This window comes from Erpetoichthys calabaricus, chromosome 3 (assembly GCF_900747795.2).
Source record: "Erpetoichthys calabaricus chromosome 3, fErpCal1.3, whole genome shotgun sequence".
Classification (NCBI taxonomy): Eukaryota; Metazoa; Chordata; class Cladistia; order Polypteriformes; family Polypteridae; genus Erpetoichthys; species Erpetoichthys calabaricus.
In genome coordinates this window covers 65,555,118-65,569,367 of record NC_041396.2, presented here as the reverse complement: position 1 = coordinate 65,569,367, position 14,250 = coordinate 65,555,118, and the positions used below count along the sequence as shown (strand labels likewise).

At 38.0% G+C, this 14,250-nt stretch overlaps 1 protein-coding gene across 2 annotated transcripts in view; it reads left to right on the top strand.

Moving 5' to 3' along the window:
* The first annotated feature begins 530 nt into the window (after positions 1-530).
* asap2a (ArfGAP with SH3 domain, ankyrin repeat and PH domain 2a) overlaps positions 531-14,250 on the top strand; it is a 220,762-nt gene continuing 207,042 nt past the window's right edge. For both annotated transcript variants that reach the window (XM_028796885.2, XM_028796884.2), the window contains exon 1: positions 531-1,119. In XM_028796885.2, the coding sequence (XP_028652718.1) occupies positions 994-1,119 (126 nt within the window). In that variant the 5' untranslated portion in view covers positions 531-993. The remainder of the gene's footprint in view (positions 1,120-14,250) is intronic.

The window sequence follows — 14,250 nt, the reverse complement described above, 5'->3', positions numbered from 1 at the left end:
CGCATTTATTTGAACTCAACTCAATACACGTTGAACTTTAATTTAACGTGCTGTAAAAGAAAATAGGCAAGTCACAAAAAACTGAAAATCTTGGACTGACTACTTGATATACTGAAAACTCCTTTGCAAAGCTTCCAGTGTTGAAGAAGATTAAAAAATATATGTTACTAGTATTCTGCAGAGACGCCGAAACGCGACAGCCTCCCGTGTATCAGCGAGTAGACGAGCCCAGTGACGCGCCTCTCCACGCCTACAGCCGGCTTGCACGAGCGTCGACTTTTGCTCGCACGCCCTCAGTAGACACCTGAATTGACTGAACTTTCATAACCTCGGCACTCCACCTTAAAAAAAGACACGGGCACGGAGACACACACACGCACACGACCAAAAGAGTGCCACTGAAACCACACCCTACAGCATATGATTGGTTATCCGGAGTACGATCCCGTAATTTTATTGGCCAGAGTTCCACGAAGGTCCCACCCTTATATTCCCGCCTCCTTCTAGACCACCACCTTTACTTTGTCAGTTCAGCGCCTACATAGAAAAGCCTTGTTTGTCTGCGGTGGCAACTTTACAGCGACAAGAGGCTTTGAAATACAACAGGCGCGTAATTTTTCATGGTATCGCCTTCTCAGTGCTTTGAGTTTCTTTTAAAGTTCTGAAGGATTACAAACATTAAATACAACAAATCGTGTTTCGTGTGAGTTTTTTTCTCACACTCTGAGAATTCCATAATCTTCCATTCAAAAAAGGAACGAAATCCACTGGGCGAGCAGCTGCGACGGCGCACAGGGCAAAGTGCCTGAAGAAGGGGACGTAATTTTGCACTTTCGGATGGGATATCTTATTCCCCCTGGGGTTACCTGCAGGCTAGCAATGATCGGTTTGGGGCTATTGTTTAAGGACGTTTTGTTTTAGGATTATATTTTTTATTTAACAGCCAGCGTTTTTTTGTGATCTTTGGAGGAGAACTAAAATCATTATTTAACAATGCCGGATCTAATATCAATTTCGGAATTTGTATCCGAGACCAACGAAGATTACAAATCTCCTACGGCTTCAAACTTCACCACTCGGATGGCACAGTGCAGGAACACAGTAGCTGCGCTGGAAGAGGTAAAAGAATCGGCGGGGTGCATGGAAAAGGGAAGAGAGTGCAGGTTCCGCTGCAGTGGGCACCGCAAGTGTGCCAGGAGTGTTTGAATGGTGACTTTTGATTAAGAGAGGGGAAGAGTATGTGTGTATATGCGCATGGGGTGGGAAGGAGTACGATAATGGTTGAGAGTACACTTGGGTAGTCATTATTCAGCAGGTGCCCTACAGGTAGAAAATAAAAACGATTTGTCAAATGGAAAGAAGAATGATGATTGGGTGTACAGCAAATATTTAAGTTCTTTTTCAGCTTTATCTGACTACCAGGCTGGCGCCACCGCCCCGATCCTGTGAAGGCAAGCTTCTTACAATTCATACAGCGGTTACAATTTTTCCGTTTTATTTTTTTAGTTTTCGGAAGGTTGGTGGCAAATTTCTATCAAAATTTCAGAACCGATAATAAATCGATTATCACTCGATACTGTAATCTGAAAAAAAGTTATAAAAAATGCTCTCTCTATGACCCGCGAGGTGTGTATTTTAGGTGATTAAAGGTGAGTGTAAATTCTAAAAGGGGATCACCATGCATTTCTTGCTGAGGGCGTGTACTGACTGCTGCGAAAAACAAACACTTCCGCCTCCTGCTCCAAGAATTCCCATAGCTGTGAAATGGTCTAGGCTGGTCCGGGACGAGGAGAAAAAGTGTGCCGTTCACGGAAGCTGTCGGCCGCAAGGAGATGCCCCACATTATGAAGTAGCTCGTCGAATCTGACATGTTTTAATTCGTGTTGCTGAAATCTGACCACAATACCCCGTCATCTGTAAACATTTTACCAGTCATTCATTGTGTTATGCCAGTTCTCAAATTTTAAGAATTTGCAAATGACAGTTATTACCAATCATACTATACACCGTAACGTTGAAACTAGATATACGTGTCAGTGTGCCAATCACCAGTTTAGTTCCAATTATTAGTATTTTATTTCAAAGAGAAATCAAATAATTTAGTTATCATGTCACATCTAATGTTAATTATCGTTCAGTGCTCTGATAAAGGGAAAATATTGGCTGTCATTTACTGCTTGTTACATTAATACTATAAGTAATTAATTTTTTCCCTTTTAAATATTTGTTGAAAGGGCTCCAAGTTATGGAATTGTCAGGCTACTTTCAACCAGTTTTTCCTAGGTGTAGACTCACTGAATTAAACATTCATGTAATTATCTGCACATGCTATACCAGTTAGTTATACATTTAAGATGTCTTGGGTAAAGATGTATGCCAAATGGGCATTGAAACTAATAATGAAATTAATTCCTAAAAGTATTGATTTATCTTTGCAACAAGAAAGACAGCATATTTATAGTAAGTTATATTCTTCTATATATATTTATAGTAAGATATATGTCTTCAATTTTTTTTGTTATAAATTGATCTATTTGTATGGAATGATTACAATAAAATTAATAAATAAAAAAATAAAAAAAAAATAAATAGTAAGTTATATTTTATTGCAAATATTCCTTTTGGAAACAATGCTTCTCACAGCCTCTATTTATATTCCTAAAAGACAGCTCTTTCATTCTTCTATTTTATCATACCTGTGCAATTGTAGTTGGCAATACAGGGCAACAGACACAAGACCCATGCCAGCTATCGATGGGAATCAAGTCCACCATGAAGGAAACACATATCCCTAAGAACAATTGGTTTAAAGTCCGCAACAAATGATTAGTTGTGCAGTGAGATGAACTAGGTGAGATCCATTAGGTTTTCTGTTTCAATGCTTTTTTTACCATTGTTCATTCTTTTTTCTTTATTTCTAACTTCTAACTCAATTTACTTTAACATTTTATTGCTTTTATTCTATTTGATCACAGCCCTTTGTACTGCCATTTACCCAGTATCAGTCTCCATTTCTCAGCATTGCAAAGTTTGTTAGGCATCATCTTCATGTAACCTCAACCATGATCTATCCCGTGTGTTTTCTGTTTTGAGAAATGGGCACCACAGTCTGCCATCTAACACTTGAAGGGACTTTTTGTAGTGGATGCTTAAGTGAAGATGAAAAAATATTTCCTAAAGGCAAAAACACAGGGGAATAGTAGTGGAGGATAACACACCTTTGCAAAGCCTGTGAACAAATATCTCTCTTTTACACTGTCCTCATGTAGAGGGGTATGTGTACCTCCTTGTGATCTTGTAACTCTTAAAAAGGTGGCAGTAGTTTCTGCAAAAGGTGGTGAAGGCAGGGAAACCAAAAAAAAAAAACAAACACAATCTTACTGCATGTGTGTATGGATTTATGTGTGTGTACAGTGAATTTCAGAAAGTTTTTAGACTCATATATAAGTATTCAGACCCTTTACTGTGGCGCTTCAAATTGTGGTCAGGTGCATCCTGTTTTTCTTTATTTATCCTGTAAATGTGTCTAGAACTTGATTGGAGCCTATCTGTGGTAAATTGAATTGATTTAACATAGTTTAGGAAGGCATACACCTGTATAAGGTCTCATAAGTCATACTGCATGTTAGGACAAAAAACAAGCCTCGAAATCCAAGGAACTTTCTGTAGACCTCTGCAGTACGATTGTTGTGAGACATCAATCAGAGCAATGGTATAAATTCATTTCTAAAGCTTTGAGCGTTTTCAGGAATACAGTGGCCTCAATATGTGAAATGAAAGAAGTGCGCAACCACCAGAACTCTTTGTATAGTTTAATGTTGGGCCATACTAAGTAACTGAGCACCTGTTGGAAGAATGGACATGTCAGCAGCACTCTATCTATCAGGCATTTATGGTAGAGTGACTAACTCCCACTAGGAATTTGCTGAACAGCATTTAAAGGACTCTCATAGCATGATGAAAAAGCTTCTCTGGTCTGATGAGACAAAACTGAGCTCTTTGGGCATATCTTCAAGCACTATGTCTGGCAAAGATGAGGCACTGCTTATCACCTGCCTAATATCATTCTTACAGTGAAGCATGGTGGTGGCAGCATCATGCTATAAGGGTGCTCCTCAGTGCAGGGACAGGGAGACTGGTTAGAATTGAGGGAAGGAAGAATGCAGCCAAATGCAGAGAAGTCCTTGAAGAAAACCTGCTCCAGAGTCAAGGCAGCCTCAGCTTGGGTCATCTTTTTATCTTTCGGTATGACGGTGACCCGAAGCAAATGGTGAAGACAGTGCTGGCATGGCTTTGGGATAAGTCTCTAACTGTCTTTGAGTGGTCCCGCCAAAGTCCAGACCATAGAAGATCTGTTTCATGCTGTCAAAGAGTGTGGGGGGCTTCACATGTGGAGTGTCCTTACACAATGCAGGAGGGAGGACTACAGAAGCCCCCTAATGACACCACTGGTTGAGAAAACTCAAAATTCTGAATACTTATATAAATGAGAGATTTCAGTTTTTTTAATAAATTTAAAAACCTTTTTAAAAACATGTTTTCGTTTTGTCATTTTGGTGATGGAGTGTAGATTGATGAGCAAAAATGGCAAATTTATCAATTTAAAATTAAGTCTACAACACAGTAAAGGGTGCAGAAAGTAAAGGGGTCTGAATACACTCTGAATTCACAGTATATATATATACAGTACTGTGTATTGCATATCATTCTTCTCAGACCCACATAAGACCATAGAGGACCAATGGCTGTCCTAGAAGCTTATACATACCATATATATAATATAAATACATTTTATGATATATAACATTATCCCATTATTTACTCCAAACAAATCTTCACTCCATCTGTATCACTGGATAGATATTATCAGATTATCATGATCCTTTCTGCATCAACATGCTTCCTCATGTTGTCTCCCTATATTCCATTGTCAACCTCAAGTAGACAACTCACAGTTAAATATAAAATCCTGGTGAATCAAATTTTATTATTATTTTAGAGAATGGGCCAAGTGCTGGTTGTCCGTGGTTAGGGCTCTGCTCCGGCAATCGGAAGGTTACCAGTTTGAATCTCTTAAGTGCCAGAAGTGTTTCCACTCCGTGGGCCCTTTGAGCAAGGCTCTTAACCTGCAATTGCTCCATTCTGGGTATAACGTTAACCTGCATCCAGCAAGTCCTCCAAGTTGTAGGGAAAACTTGGGGGTTGGTGGCAGGATTTGCACTCCAGCCACTGTAAAAAACCTCACACTGTTCAACTCCATTTGAATTAATGTGGTGCTGAGGTGTCACCAACTGCACTTTGGGATCCTAAGGTGGTTTGTCATATGGTGGATGCAACAGCACACTGTATCAGTGAATGCTCCCAACCTCCTCCTCCTCCTTAGAGAATACTGCAGACTTGGATTAGGTCCCCAAATAACCATCCCTACTCAAGCGTTTTTGTACTTTTATGTTGCCTGAGTAGATTATGCCCTTCTTCACAGTCTGTGGTTTCTCAGTTTCAGTTTGTGTGTTCTTCAATAATGACAATAAAAACCTGTTTCGGCAAGAATAAAAAAATGGAAGAAATAAGATTAATGAACAATCTATATTTTATGTCATGAATACCCCCACTAAGTATGTTATAGGCCAGAGATATAGCATGATAATTAGTTTAATTTTCTACTGCAGGTTTAGAGGCAGAAGCACACTGGTATCTTTGTAGTTTAGGTCACACTTAATGGCTGAGATTTTGAATTGATAATTAATACTGTTAATGATAAGGCCATATATATTTCATTCTTAGTTATTGATTTGCTTTAAATTTCCATTTGTATTTTAAACTCTGTTTACAAATGATTTGTTTTTTTCTGTCTTTTATTCAATTTTTCTTGTCATTCTCAATTTTTATCTGCTGCCTTACTATGTACTTCACAGTATCTGTTAAAGATTTTTTTTTCTTTCAATTGGAGAGCAAGGTGCCTTTATGAAGCTTCTCCTGGATCATTAGTGACAATGAATCATTAGGAGCCTGACTAAGCTTCTCCCTTTGGTTCAACTCGGCTTCATTCCAACCCAGTACATTGAATTTTTATTTATTTTTTTAATACTTGATGCCAGTTTATTACAGCTGCGATCAATGCTTGCTACTTCAGCAGCTGAAATAGTGAAGCAGCTGAAGAAATAGTACCCTCACCCCATCATCCAGACAAGCTGCCTTTCTGCTGGGAAATTAGGCTGTCACCTGCTGGGCCGCATTTTATAATCAGCCTGTTTAAGCACAGAGTTTGGACTTTACTGATGCGAACATATGATGCTCATGGAAAGGCAAAGCCATTGTTAATTGATATTTGGAGTAAATCCTTGTCCCTTGACGTTACTGATTAACTCGACAAAGTCATAAGGCCACAGGTAATAATCCGTTTTGCATTGCTGACCACGGATAAAGGATTTCTGTAAAACATATTCTCTTTTAATGAAACGGTCAATGCAAGATTATTTTGCCCCTCTTAAAGAAATGGCAGTGTGCAGATTTATTGGACTGTTTTGCCTAAGTCAATCCTATCTGATGGTCTCGCTACACCGCCCCCCACCATTCCTCTCCATTCTGCACATACTGTGTAATCTGTTGTGCTCAATTCCTTGCTATTATTTCATTAAGCTTCTTTTAAAAGCTTTCCAGTCTGGTACATCTTCCAGAAAAATGTAGCTTGCGCAGCCTGGGCAGTGTAATTATGCTGATTTAAGCTGCACTGTATATTTTTCTCTTTGGGCTATATTCATTTGCAATGTAATTAAAATAAAATATACATAAAAAGGCAGTAAAGTCATTAATTAACTTTCAGTAAGTGGTGCACTGAAACATTTACAGGACAGCATTAAAGGATCAGACTGGTTGTTGTTTTACTTATTGAGATACATTTTTCAGTAGGTTTTAGCATAGCTCATTATTAAAACAAGCCATTAGCATTAAGGTAGTGCTCTTCTTTAATTTACCATATGAATTGCAAGCAGTGTGTGGGCAACTGCGCTATCAAAACTGACACTGTGCATGTTGGGTGCGGAGGAATAAACGCTGCTTCGCGAGAGTGTTGCACTTACCGGTAATCTGAGTTTCTTCTTTATTGCCCATAGTACAAATAAATGTGCCAAAACCAACTTTGCAGTTTGAGCTTAGTGTCCTGTAAGGGCTGCTTTGGAGTCTGACTGGGGTGTTTTTTGGGGGATGGCATATTGGGTCTCAGTGGCTGGCACAAAGAGGCCATAACCAAAAACAGGGAAGTACCCTTTGTACTCAGTAATGAATCCACATGCAATGTATCAGTAGCAGGAAGAAAAAGAAAATTCTCAGGAGATGCCATTATTTGAAAAACAACATTAACAATTAATGTGTGAGACAACAAACATTTAAGCAGGATTTGTCCAAACTTGAACTGCACTTATTCTCTGCCTTTCATTCATTGTACATGCAACTTTTTAATTGACAGGTTCTTTTCTGGGGTCCTTCATTGTTATTTAACAAGAAAACTTTTTAAAGCATATAATACTAGTGCTTCCTAGTACTGATCTGTAATGGCCAAAATGTGTAGTCAGTCTGCCATTGGTAAAACTTAAGGATTCACTCATCAATTTGTATACTCCCATCTAGTCCAGTTTTAGCACTGCAGGGAGCAGATGCTTTTCTTTAAGGTGTGAATACAGAACAGGAATTATCTGTGTGGATAAACAAGCCCATCACAGGGTACAAGCTCATTCAATTTAAAGTTGCCTGTCTGCCTAAAACATACCTCTTTGTGACGTGACAGGCCATGGAAATGTGTGTTAAGAAAACTTTTGAATTTTTGTGTTTTATAAACATGGCACTTCATCTGGTCAGATTGTGTTTGATGCAACTTCTTGGTAAAGCAATTGTCCAGTAGCTTGTGCTTACTTAAACATGGAATAGGAAGCTTACTTGCCTAGCTAATATCAATACAGTCATTCTGACACATTGGGAATAAGCTGCCCTTGTCATAACAATATGTCTACCATTTTCATTTGTTTATTTGGTGAACTTTAATTCTGTTAGAACACCTCTTTCACCCTGCAGCATACTTAGAAATTTAGTAGAATAAGTAAAAGAATTATGAGTACAACAAGCTTTGGCATTTAATATTGTAGTGTCTATTATATGTTAAGTTCTAGATTTTGCTATTACCATGTGCACCATCTTATTCATTAGTCTTTTTCTCTAGATTTTATCAACCAGATGACAGTGTCAGTTACTGAGCAGTAAAGTTTTATTTTCAAACAATATTATGCTGTATAGCAGGGGTACTCAATCACGGTCCTGGAGGTCTGCAGTGGCTGCAGGTTTTTGTTCTAACTCGGTTGCTTAATTAGAAAGCAATTCTTGCCAATAATTTAATTTCATGGCTCGTAAGTGCTTTTACTCTGCTATGTCAGGTCATTCTCATATCCTGGATTTTCTTCCTCTTTCTAAGGATATCATCCGAATGATCTGAATGCTAAAATGGATGAGTGATTCTTAGTCCTTCACTTTTTTCTCTTCACTTTCCTTCCAAATATTTAATTAAACCAATCAGTGCACGATAAATACAGAGGTGTAAATGGTAACAAGCTAAATGGAGAAATGCTGGTCTCTTTTGTCATTTGCATGTTACTGCTAATAAGGAGCAATTAAAAACCAAGACTACAGCTGTTTAAGACTAAAATAAGCAATAAGGGTTCAAAATCTTAACAAGCAAGACAACTAAAGTGAAGCAGAAGTGTTACTTGAGCAGTAAGTGCTTCTTATTAAGCAGTTGGGTTGGAGCAAAAACCTTTAGCCACTGCGGACCTCCAGGACCGTGATTGAGTACCCCTGCTGTATAGTATAGTGGCTAGTGCTGCTGCCTCATAACCCCTCAGGACCTCCATTCAGTTTCAGGCCTAAATACCTGTTTTTTATATCTTTGCACGTTCTTTCTCTGTCGAATTTTAAAAGCAGTCTGGTATCTGTTCATATCTCAAAGATGTGCAGGTTAAGCTAGTAATCGAGTAGATGATAGCTCAGTCTTTCTGGATAGACAATGGATGTATCCGGTTAAGGACTCATTTGCATGTGTACAGTAGCAGCTTTGTTTTTTGTGTTCTTAAAAACCGATTCCTGAGTGGCAGACCTTGGCATATCTGCTGCACACGAGGCTGTTGTCTGTAGTATGGTTGTCCTCTCTCTTTTGTTTGGTATCATCACAGGCTGAGGAGAAGAGAACCTGACTGTGATCCGACAAAAGATAGAGGATGAATGAGTAACTGTCTGAAACAGCTTTCCATCTGCAAATGTTTGCTACCTAGCTTGCAGTGGTGCTGAGCTAGGCCCTAGCTGCCATGACCCAGTAATAGAAAAAGCAGGTTAAAAAGTAAACATATTGTAAATGATTGATTCAAAATAGTGAATGTAATATATTTGTCTGTAGACACTGTCCCAAGCATAGCATTAAGATGCTTTGTACATTCCTTTTTATGCTCACCTACTGTAGATCCATTCTTTTTATTATACAATTTTTTTATACAACTCCGGGTATCTTAAAGAAGGGCTCTATAGTAGTGGGTACAAGATACAAACTGGTTCTGAAGAGGATACTAATTGATTATGGGTTGAATGCAGATGATTAGGTGTGGATTGGCGTGTGCTGCTGTGTTATTTTATCACCCATGTATTTTTTTGGACCCAGAAGACACCTAAACAAACATGTACAGAGCAGACTTGAAATTAAATGAAGGTCCAAATGTTTTGAGGACACGGTTCTTCCTTTTCTAAGTCTTCATATTGTTCAATGTAGTAAATATGTGTAGATACTGTATATTCTCAAATCCACTATCCTGGTAATATTGTGCACAAGCAAGAACCAAACCCTGAATGGGAAGCCAGTCCATCTCAGAGTCTGTTCATGCACACAAATCTACATTCAGTCAAGGCTAGATTAGAATAGGCAATTCACCGAACAAATATGTCTTTGGAATGTGCAATGAAAACCACTGTACTCTGTTAAAATCCATTTGAACATAGTAGAGTTTGCAACCCCAACACCAGCCAACTTTTAAACAGATGGAAGTCACTCCTGTAACTGTTGCATCAAAGCTTAGTAATCAACACATTTCAAGATTGTCTATATATATTACAAAAATGCCTAACCTTTGCTTTTATAGTATTTTTTTAGAAATTCTGCAGATCTTTTTTATGACCTTGTGTATGGGCCAGAACAAAGAATTTAACTTGAAGTTAATTTTTATTCTAGTTGCATTTAATGTCCTTATATCCAGGTTGGCATGTTCCGCTGCTGCCTCGCAGTTAGGAGACCTGGGTTCGCTTCCCGGGTCCTCCCTGCGTGGAGTTTGCATGTTCTCCCCATGTCTGCGTGGGTTTCCTCCCACAGTCCAAAGCCATACAGGTTAGGTGCATTGGCGATTCTAAATTGTCCCTAGTGTGTGCTTGGTGTGTGGGTGTGTGTGTGTGCATGCTTGCGCCCTGCCCGGGGTTTGTTTCCTGCCTTGTACCCTGTGTTGGCTGGGATTGGCTCCAGCAGACCCCCGTGACCCTGTAGTTAGGATATAGTGGGCTGGATAATGGATGGATGGATGTTCCTTTTGTAGAGTTCTTCACTATATGTTCAATATTTCACAAAATCTCATCTGTTTTAGTGGTAAGATAGTACTTTATCAGACCCAAGGAGGAAATCTAGATTTTTACAGAAGTTTGATAAATAAATAAATATTATAACTAACAACAACATACTGTCATACACAGCAGAATTACTTAAAAGAAAGAAAAGTTCTGACTTGGTTGTCACAGTCACAGAGAGGCATTATGCAGACCTATTGCTGTTGGTATAAAGGAGCCCCAGTAGTGTTTCTTGATGCACTTCTTCTGAATATTTTGTTGATTGAAAGTTCTTAATAATAATGTGTCAAAGAGAGGATGTGCAGTATTGTTCATAATGGCTGGTAACAGCCTGATTTTTCCATTGTTTTTGATCAGTTCATTAAATGGTATCTAAGAGTATGAATGTAATTGAATGGTTTGTGGCAAATTAATGGAAGACATCTCTTGTCTATTGGCAGATGAAAGAACTATTATATAATGGATTAGCTGGGGCTGTGTTTTCAGATCTGGTTTTGACTGGCAGCAAATGATGACAGGGAATCAAGCCAACCCTGATGTGCCACAGTTTCTTAACATATTGGCGCAAAATATATTGTTTAACCAGTTTTTCAAGCAACTCAATTTATTCTTGTACTACAGTGCATAATGTAGTTTGACAAGAATGTAAATTATGTTACAAAAATGAAAAAGGTACTTTAACATGAATAATGTAAATTATGTTACAAAAATGAAAAAGGTACTTTAACATGAATAACGTATTGTCACAGAGCTTCCTGTATAGTATATATGCTTTGGGCCTTTTCTACACAAGTTGGAGACAAATCAAAAATACAGAGATGAATTTGACAGAAATATCTAATAAGCCCATGTGAACCTAATAGAAAATAGAGTTCTGTCTCTTTGGTCATACTAATTACCTCAAGCTCTGTGAATATTCTCCCTTTTGCCACCAATCTATAAACATCATTTTATCAGGCTATCATTGGTTCTCGCCACTGAACTATTTTTCTCCATTACCTCCCAAATACAATAAATTCTGTCATGAATTTTGTGCCAGTTTACAATTTGACTGCTGGCAGGTTTGCCTTAAATGTGGTGTTTGCAGGTTCTAATCATATTTATAGAGATTCCCTTTGTTATGTCCACTCACCTTTTACAGTCCAAAGCAGAGAGGTCAGGATGATTGTTGTCTTGTTATTTATCCTGATGCAAGCACTATGGTGTTCATCTGCCACTTGCACTCAACTGGCATTTCCCTGTGGCTGCAAACATTGATTTAATTTCTTCCTGATCCTAAAATTGAGTAATTTGGCAACATAATAGACAAATGTAATATTTGAAATATACATAAAATACAATTTCAGTTTTTTTTTCATATCTCAGACTGTAGAAAATGAATTAAATGTCATGCAATGTTAGCCTATCTTGTTTCCCAAAGTATATTCAAAAGAGAGGTCCAGATTGGCTTCATCTTGCCATTTGAGAAAAATCGCTGTTAATTTTTTAAACCCCAAATGGTCTGGAAAACTGCTTTGTAATAATTAGAGAATGCTTCTGTTTAATATCTCACTGGGGATAAATTGCATACTTCATTATAGTTTTTGATGCTGAGTACATGCTGCTTGCTCAAGAAGAAATACAACACAAGTTGTTTGTGCTCCTTCTGTTGTAATTTGCTGAAAAGGCTGAAAAGGTGCCATTGATGGCAGATAAAGCTACAATTCTTACACCAATTCAATTTTACTTAGTTTTGACATACTCTGAGTTGATGGTTATGTACAGTTGTATATCTCCTGTTTTATCTTTTAGTCTTATTAAATGCTCTGTACAGCTCCTTGAGAAGATGCTTCCCATTTAAAACATGGCATGTGTGCAACAAAAACAAATTCTCAATCAAGTACAATATCCATCTGAAGGTCTTCTTGAAAAACTTGATATAGAGAAATGGCCACATGTTTTCAATAGCTCTGTGTTTCCCCAATTCTCATCTCCCCACTGATGAGAGGTTGGTCAACAGTCTTACTTCAGTCACAGGCCTGAGTCAGGGAGACATAATAGGTCTTTCCAAATATACTTGTACTTAAATTATAAGATTCTGTAAGCAATTGTATTTTGAACCAAATAACAAGTGATGTAGGCTGATTTTTTTTCTTCCCCACATATGTCTAGTGGGGGTGGGAGGTATTGAAGCAACAGCTGACATCTTCTAGTTTGTTTTCACTGACTGTTGCCTGACAGCTGTCTAATGTCTCGCATGGATGTTAATAAGTCTTATCTCACAGCTCTGATGTCACAAATGTCTGATTCTTGCTTTTTTTCTTCTTTTGTTCATCAAAATAATGGTGGAGTATTAAGGTTTATCTTATATTAGTGATGCAAATTCCTAATGTTCCCTTAATCTTGTATTAATTATTTGTTTTTTGTTTAATACCTTTACAGGGTCTGTAAACTGGGCAAATGGAGGAAGTGGCTAGGGGCTGTCTAATAGTTCACAGCATACTGTTATCACAGTGTGAATGGGCTTGTAAATGAATACATAATTGCATTTGGGTAGGCTTCAAAGGCAAGCTTGGAAGATCTTGTTTTCTTGTTAATATATTGTGTCTCATTTGGGCACATTTTTCTACACCATTCTGCAAATGCCATTCTCCTTAGATAACCATTTCCACACAGTATAGCTTTGGGCACACTAGATTGCAGCTTTATATTCTTTTATCATTTGAAAAATCATTTCATATTGGGGCATTTATTTGCAAGTAAACCAAGATATTTTCATTGTGATGTGCGTCTTTTTACAGGGGCTGATTCAGCTTTATTCCTATCACTGCCGTAATACTATCCTTCCGATTTCTTTGAAAAATGGCCTTAAATTTATGAAAAGCAAATGTAGAAAACAAAGCAAAGCAATATGTCCACTAGCTGAGTCATGCCTGCGCTTGCCAGTAGGAGAGAGATGAAAGTAACATCAATAAACACCTCTTGCATATCATTTATAAACACTGCAGGGGAAAAGACATACATCCTAAAGTAGAGGTTCAGTTTGTATGAAAACTGACTTAAAGAATTGGTGACACACAAATATGAAATTATTCTAATATCAAATCAAAGGAACTATATGGTGGTTACTGAGCTAACCTACATATGCTTGGTAATATAAGCAGCTCTTCATTGTTAAAAAAGCATTGAGCAAGTGTTCCTATAGATAATCAGTGGTTTGTGTGGTGATCAGTTTCAGGGTTCACATTGGCATTCCAGGAATATGACTGCTGTGTGGGGTTGGGCACTGGTTTACTGGAAAATGGCACCAGGCAGGACTGACAGGGAAGCTTATGTGATGAGTGATGTGATCTCTTCATCATATAATTGTGCATTGAAACTAACAAGAAACAGTATTGAAGGTAATTTTGCTGTATTCCATTAAACCAAAAGTGTATTGTTCAGGAATGTTGTGTGGATTTCCCCAGTGTTTTTCTTGTCTCCATATGTAAATACAGAGTTTTTTAGCCTCATGGTAGAGCCTGTTCTTATGTGTATCCCAGGGCTCCACAGAGCATGAAACATCACTGTAGTGTTTGTAACTCACACTTATCTCTGTTTTTTTAATAGAAACTCTGATATATTGCCCTT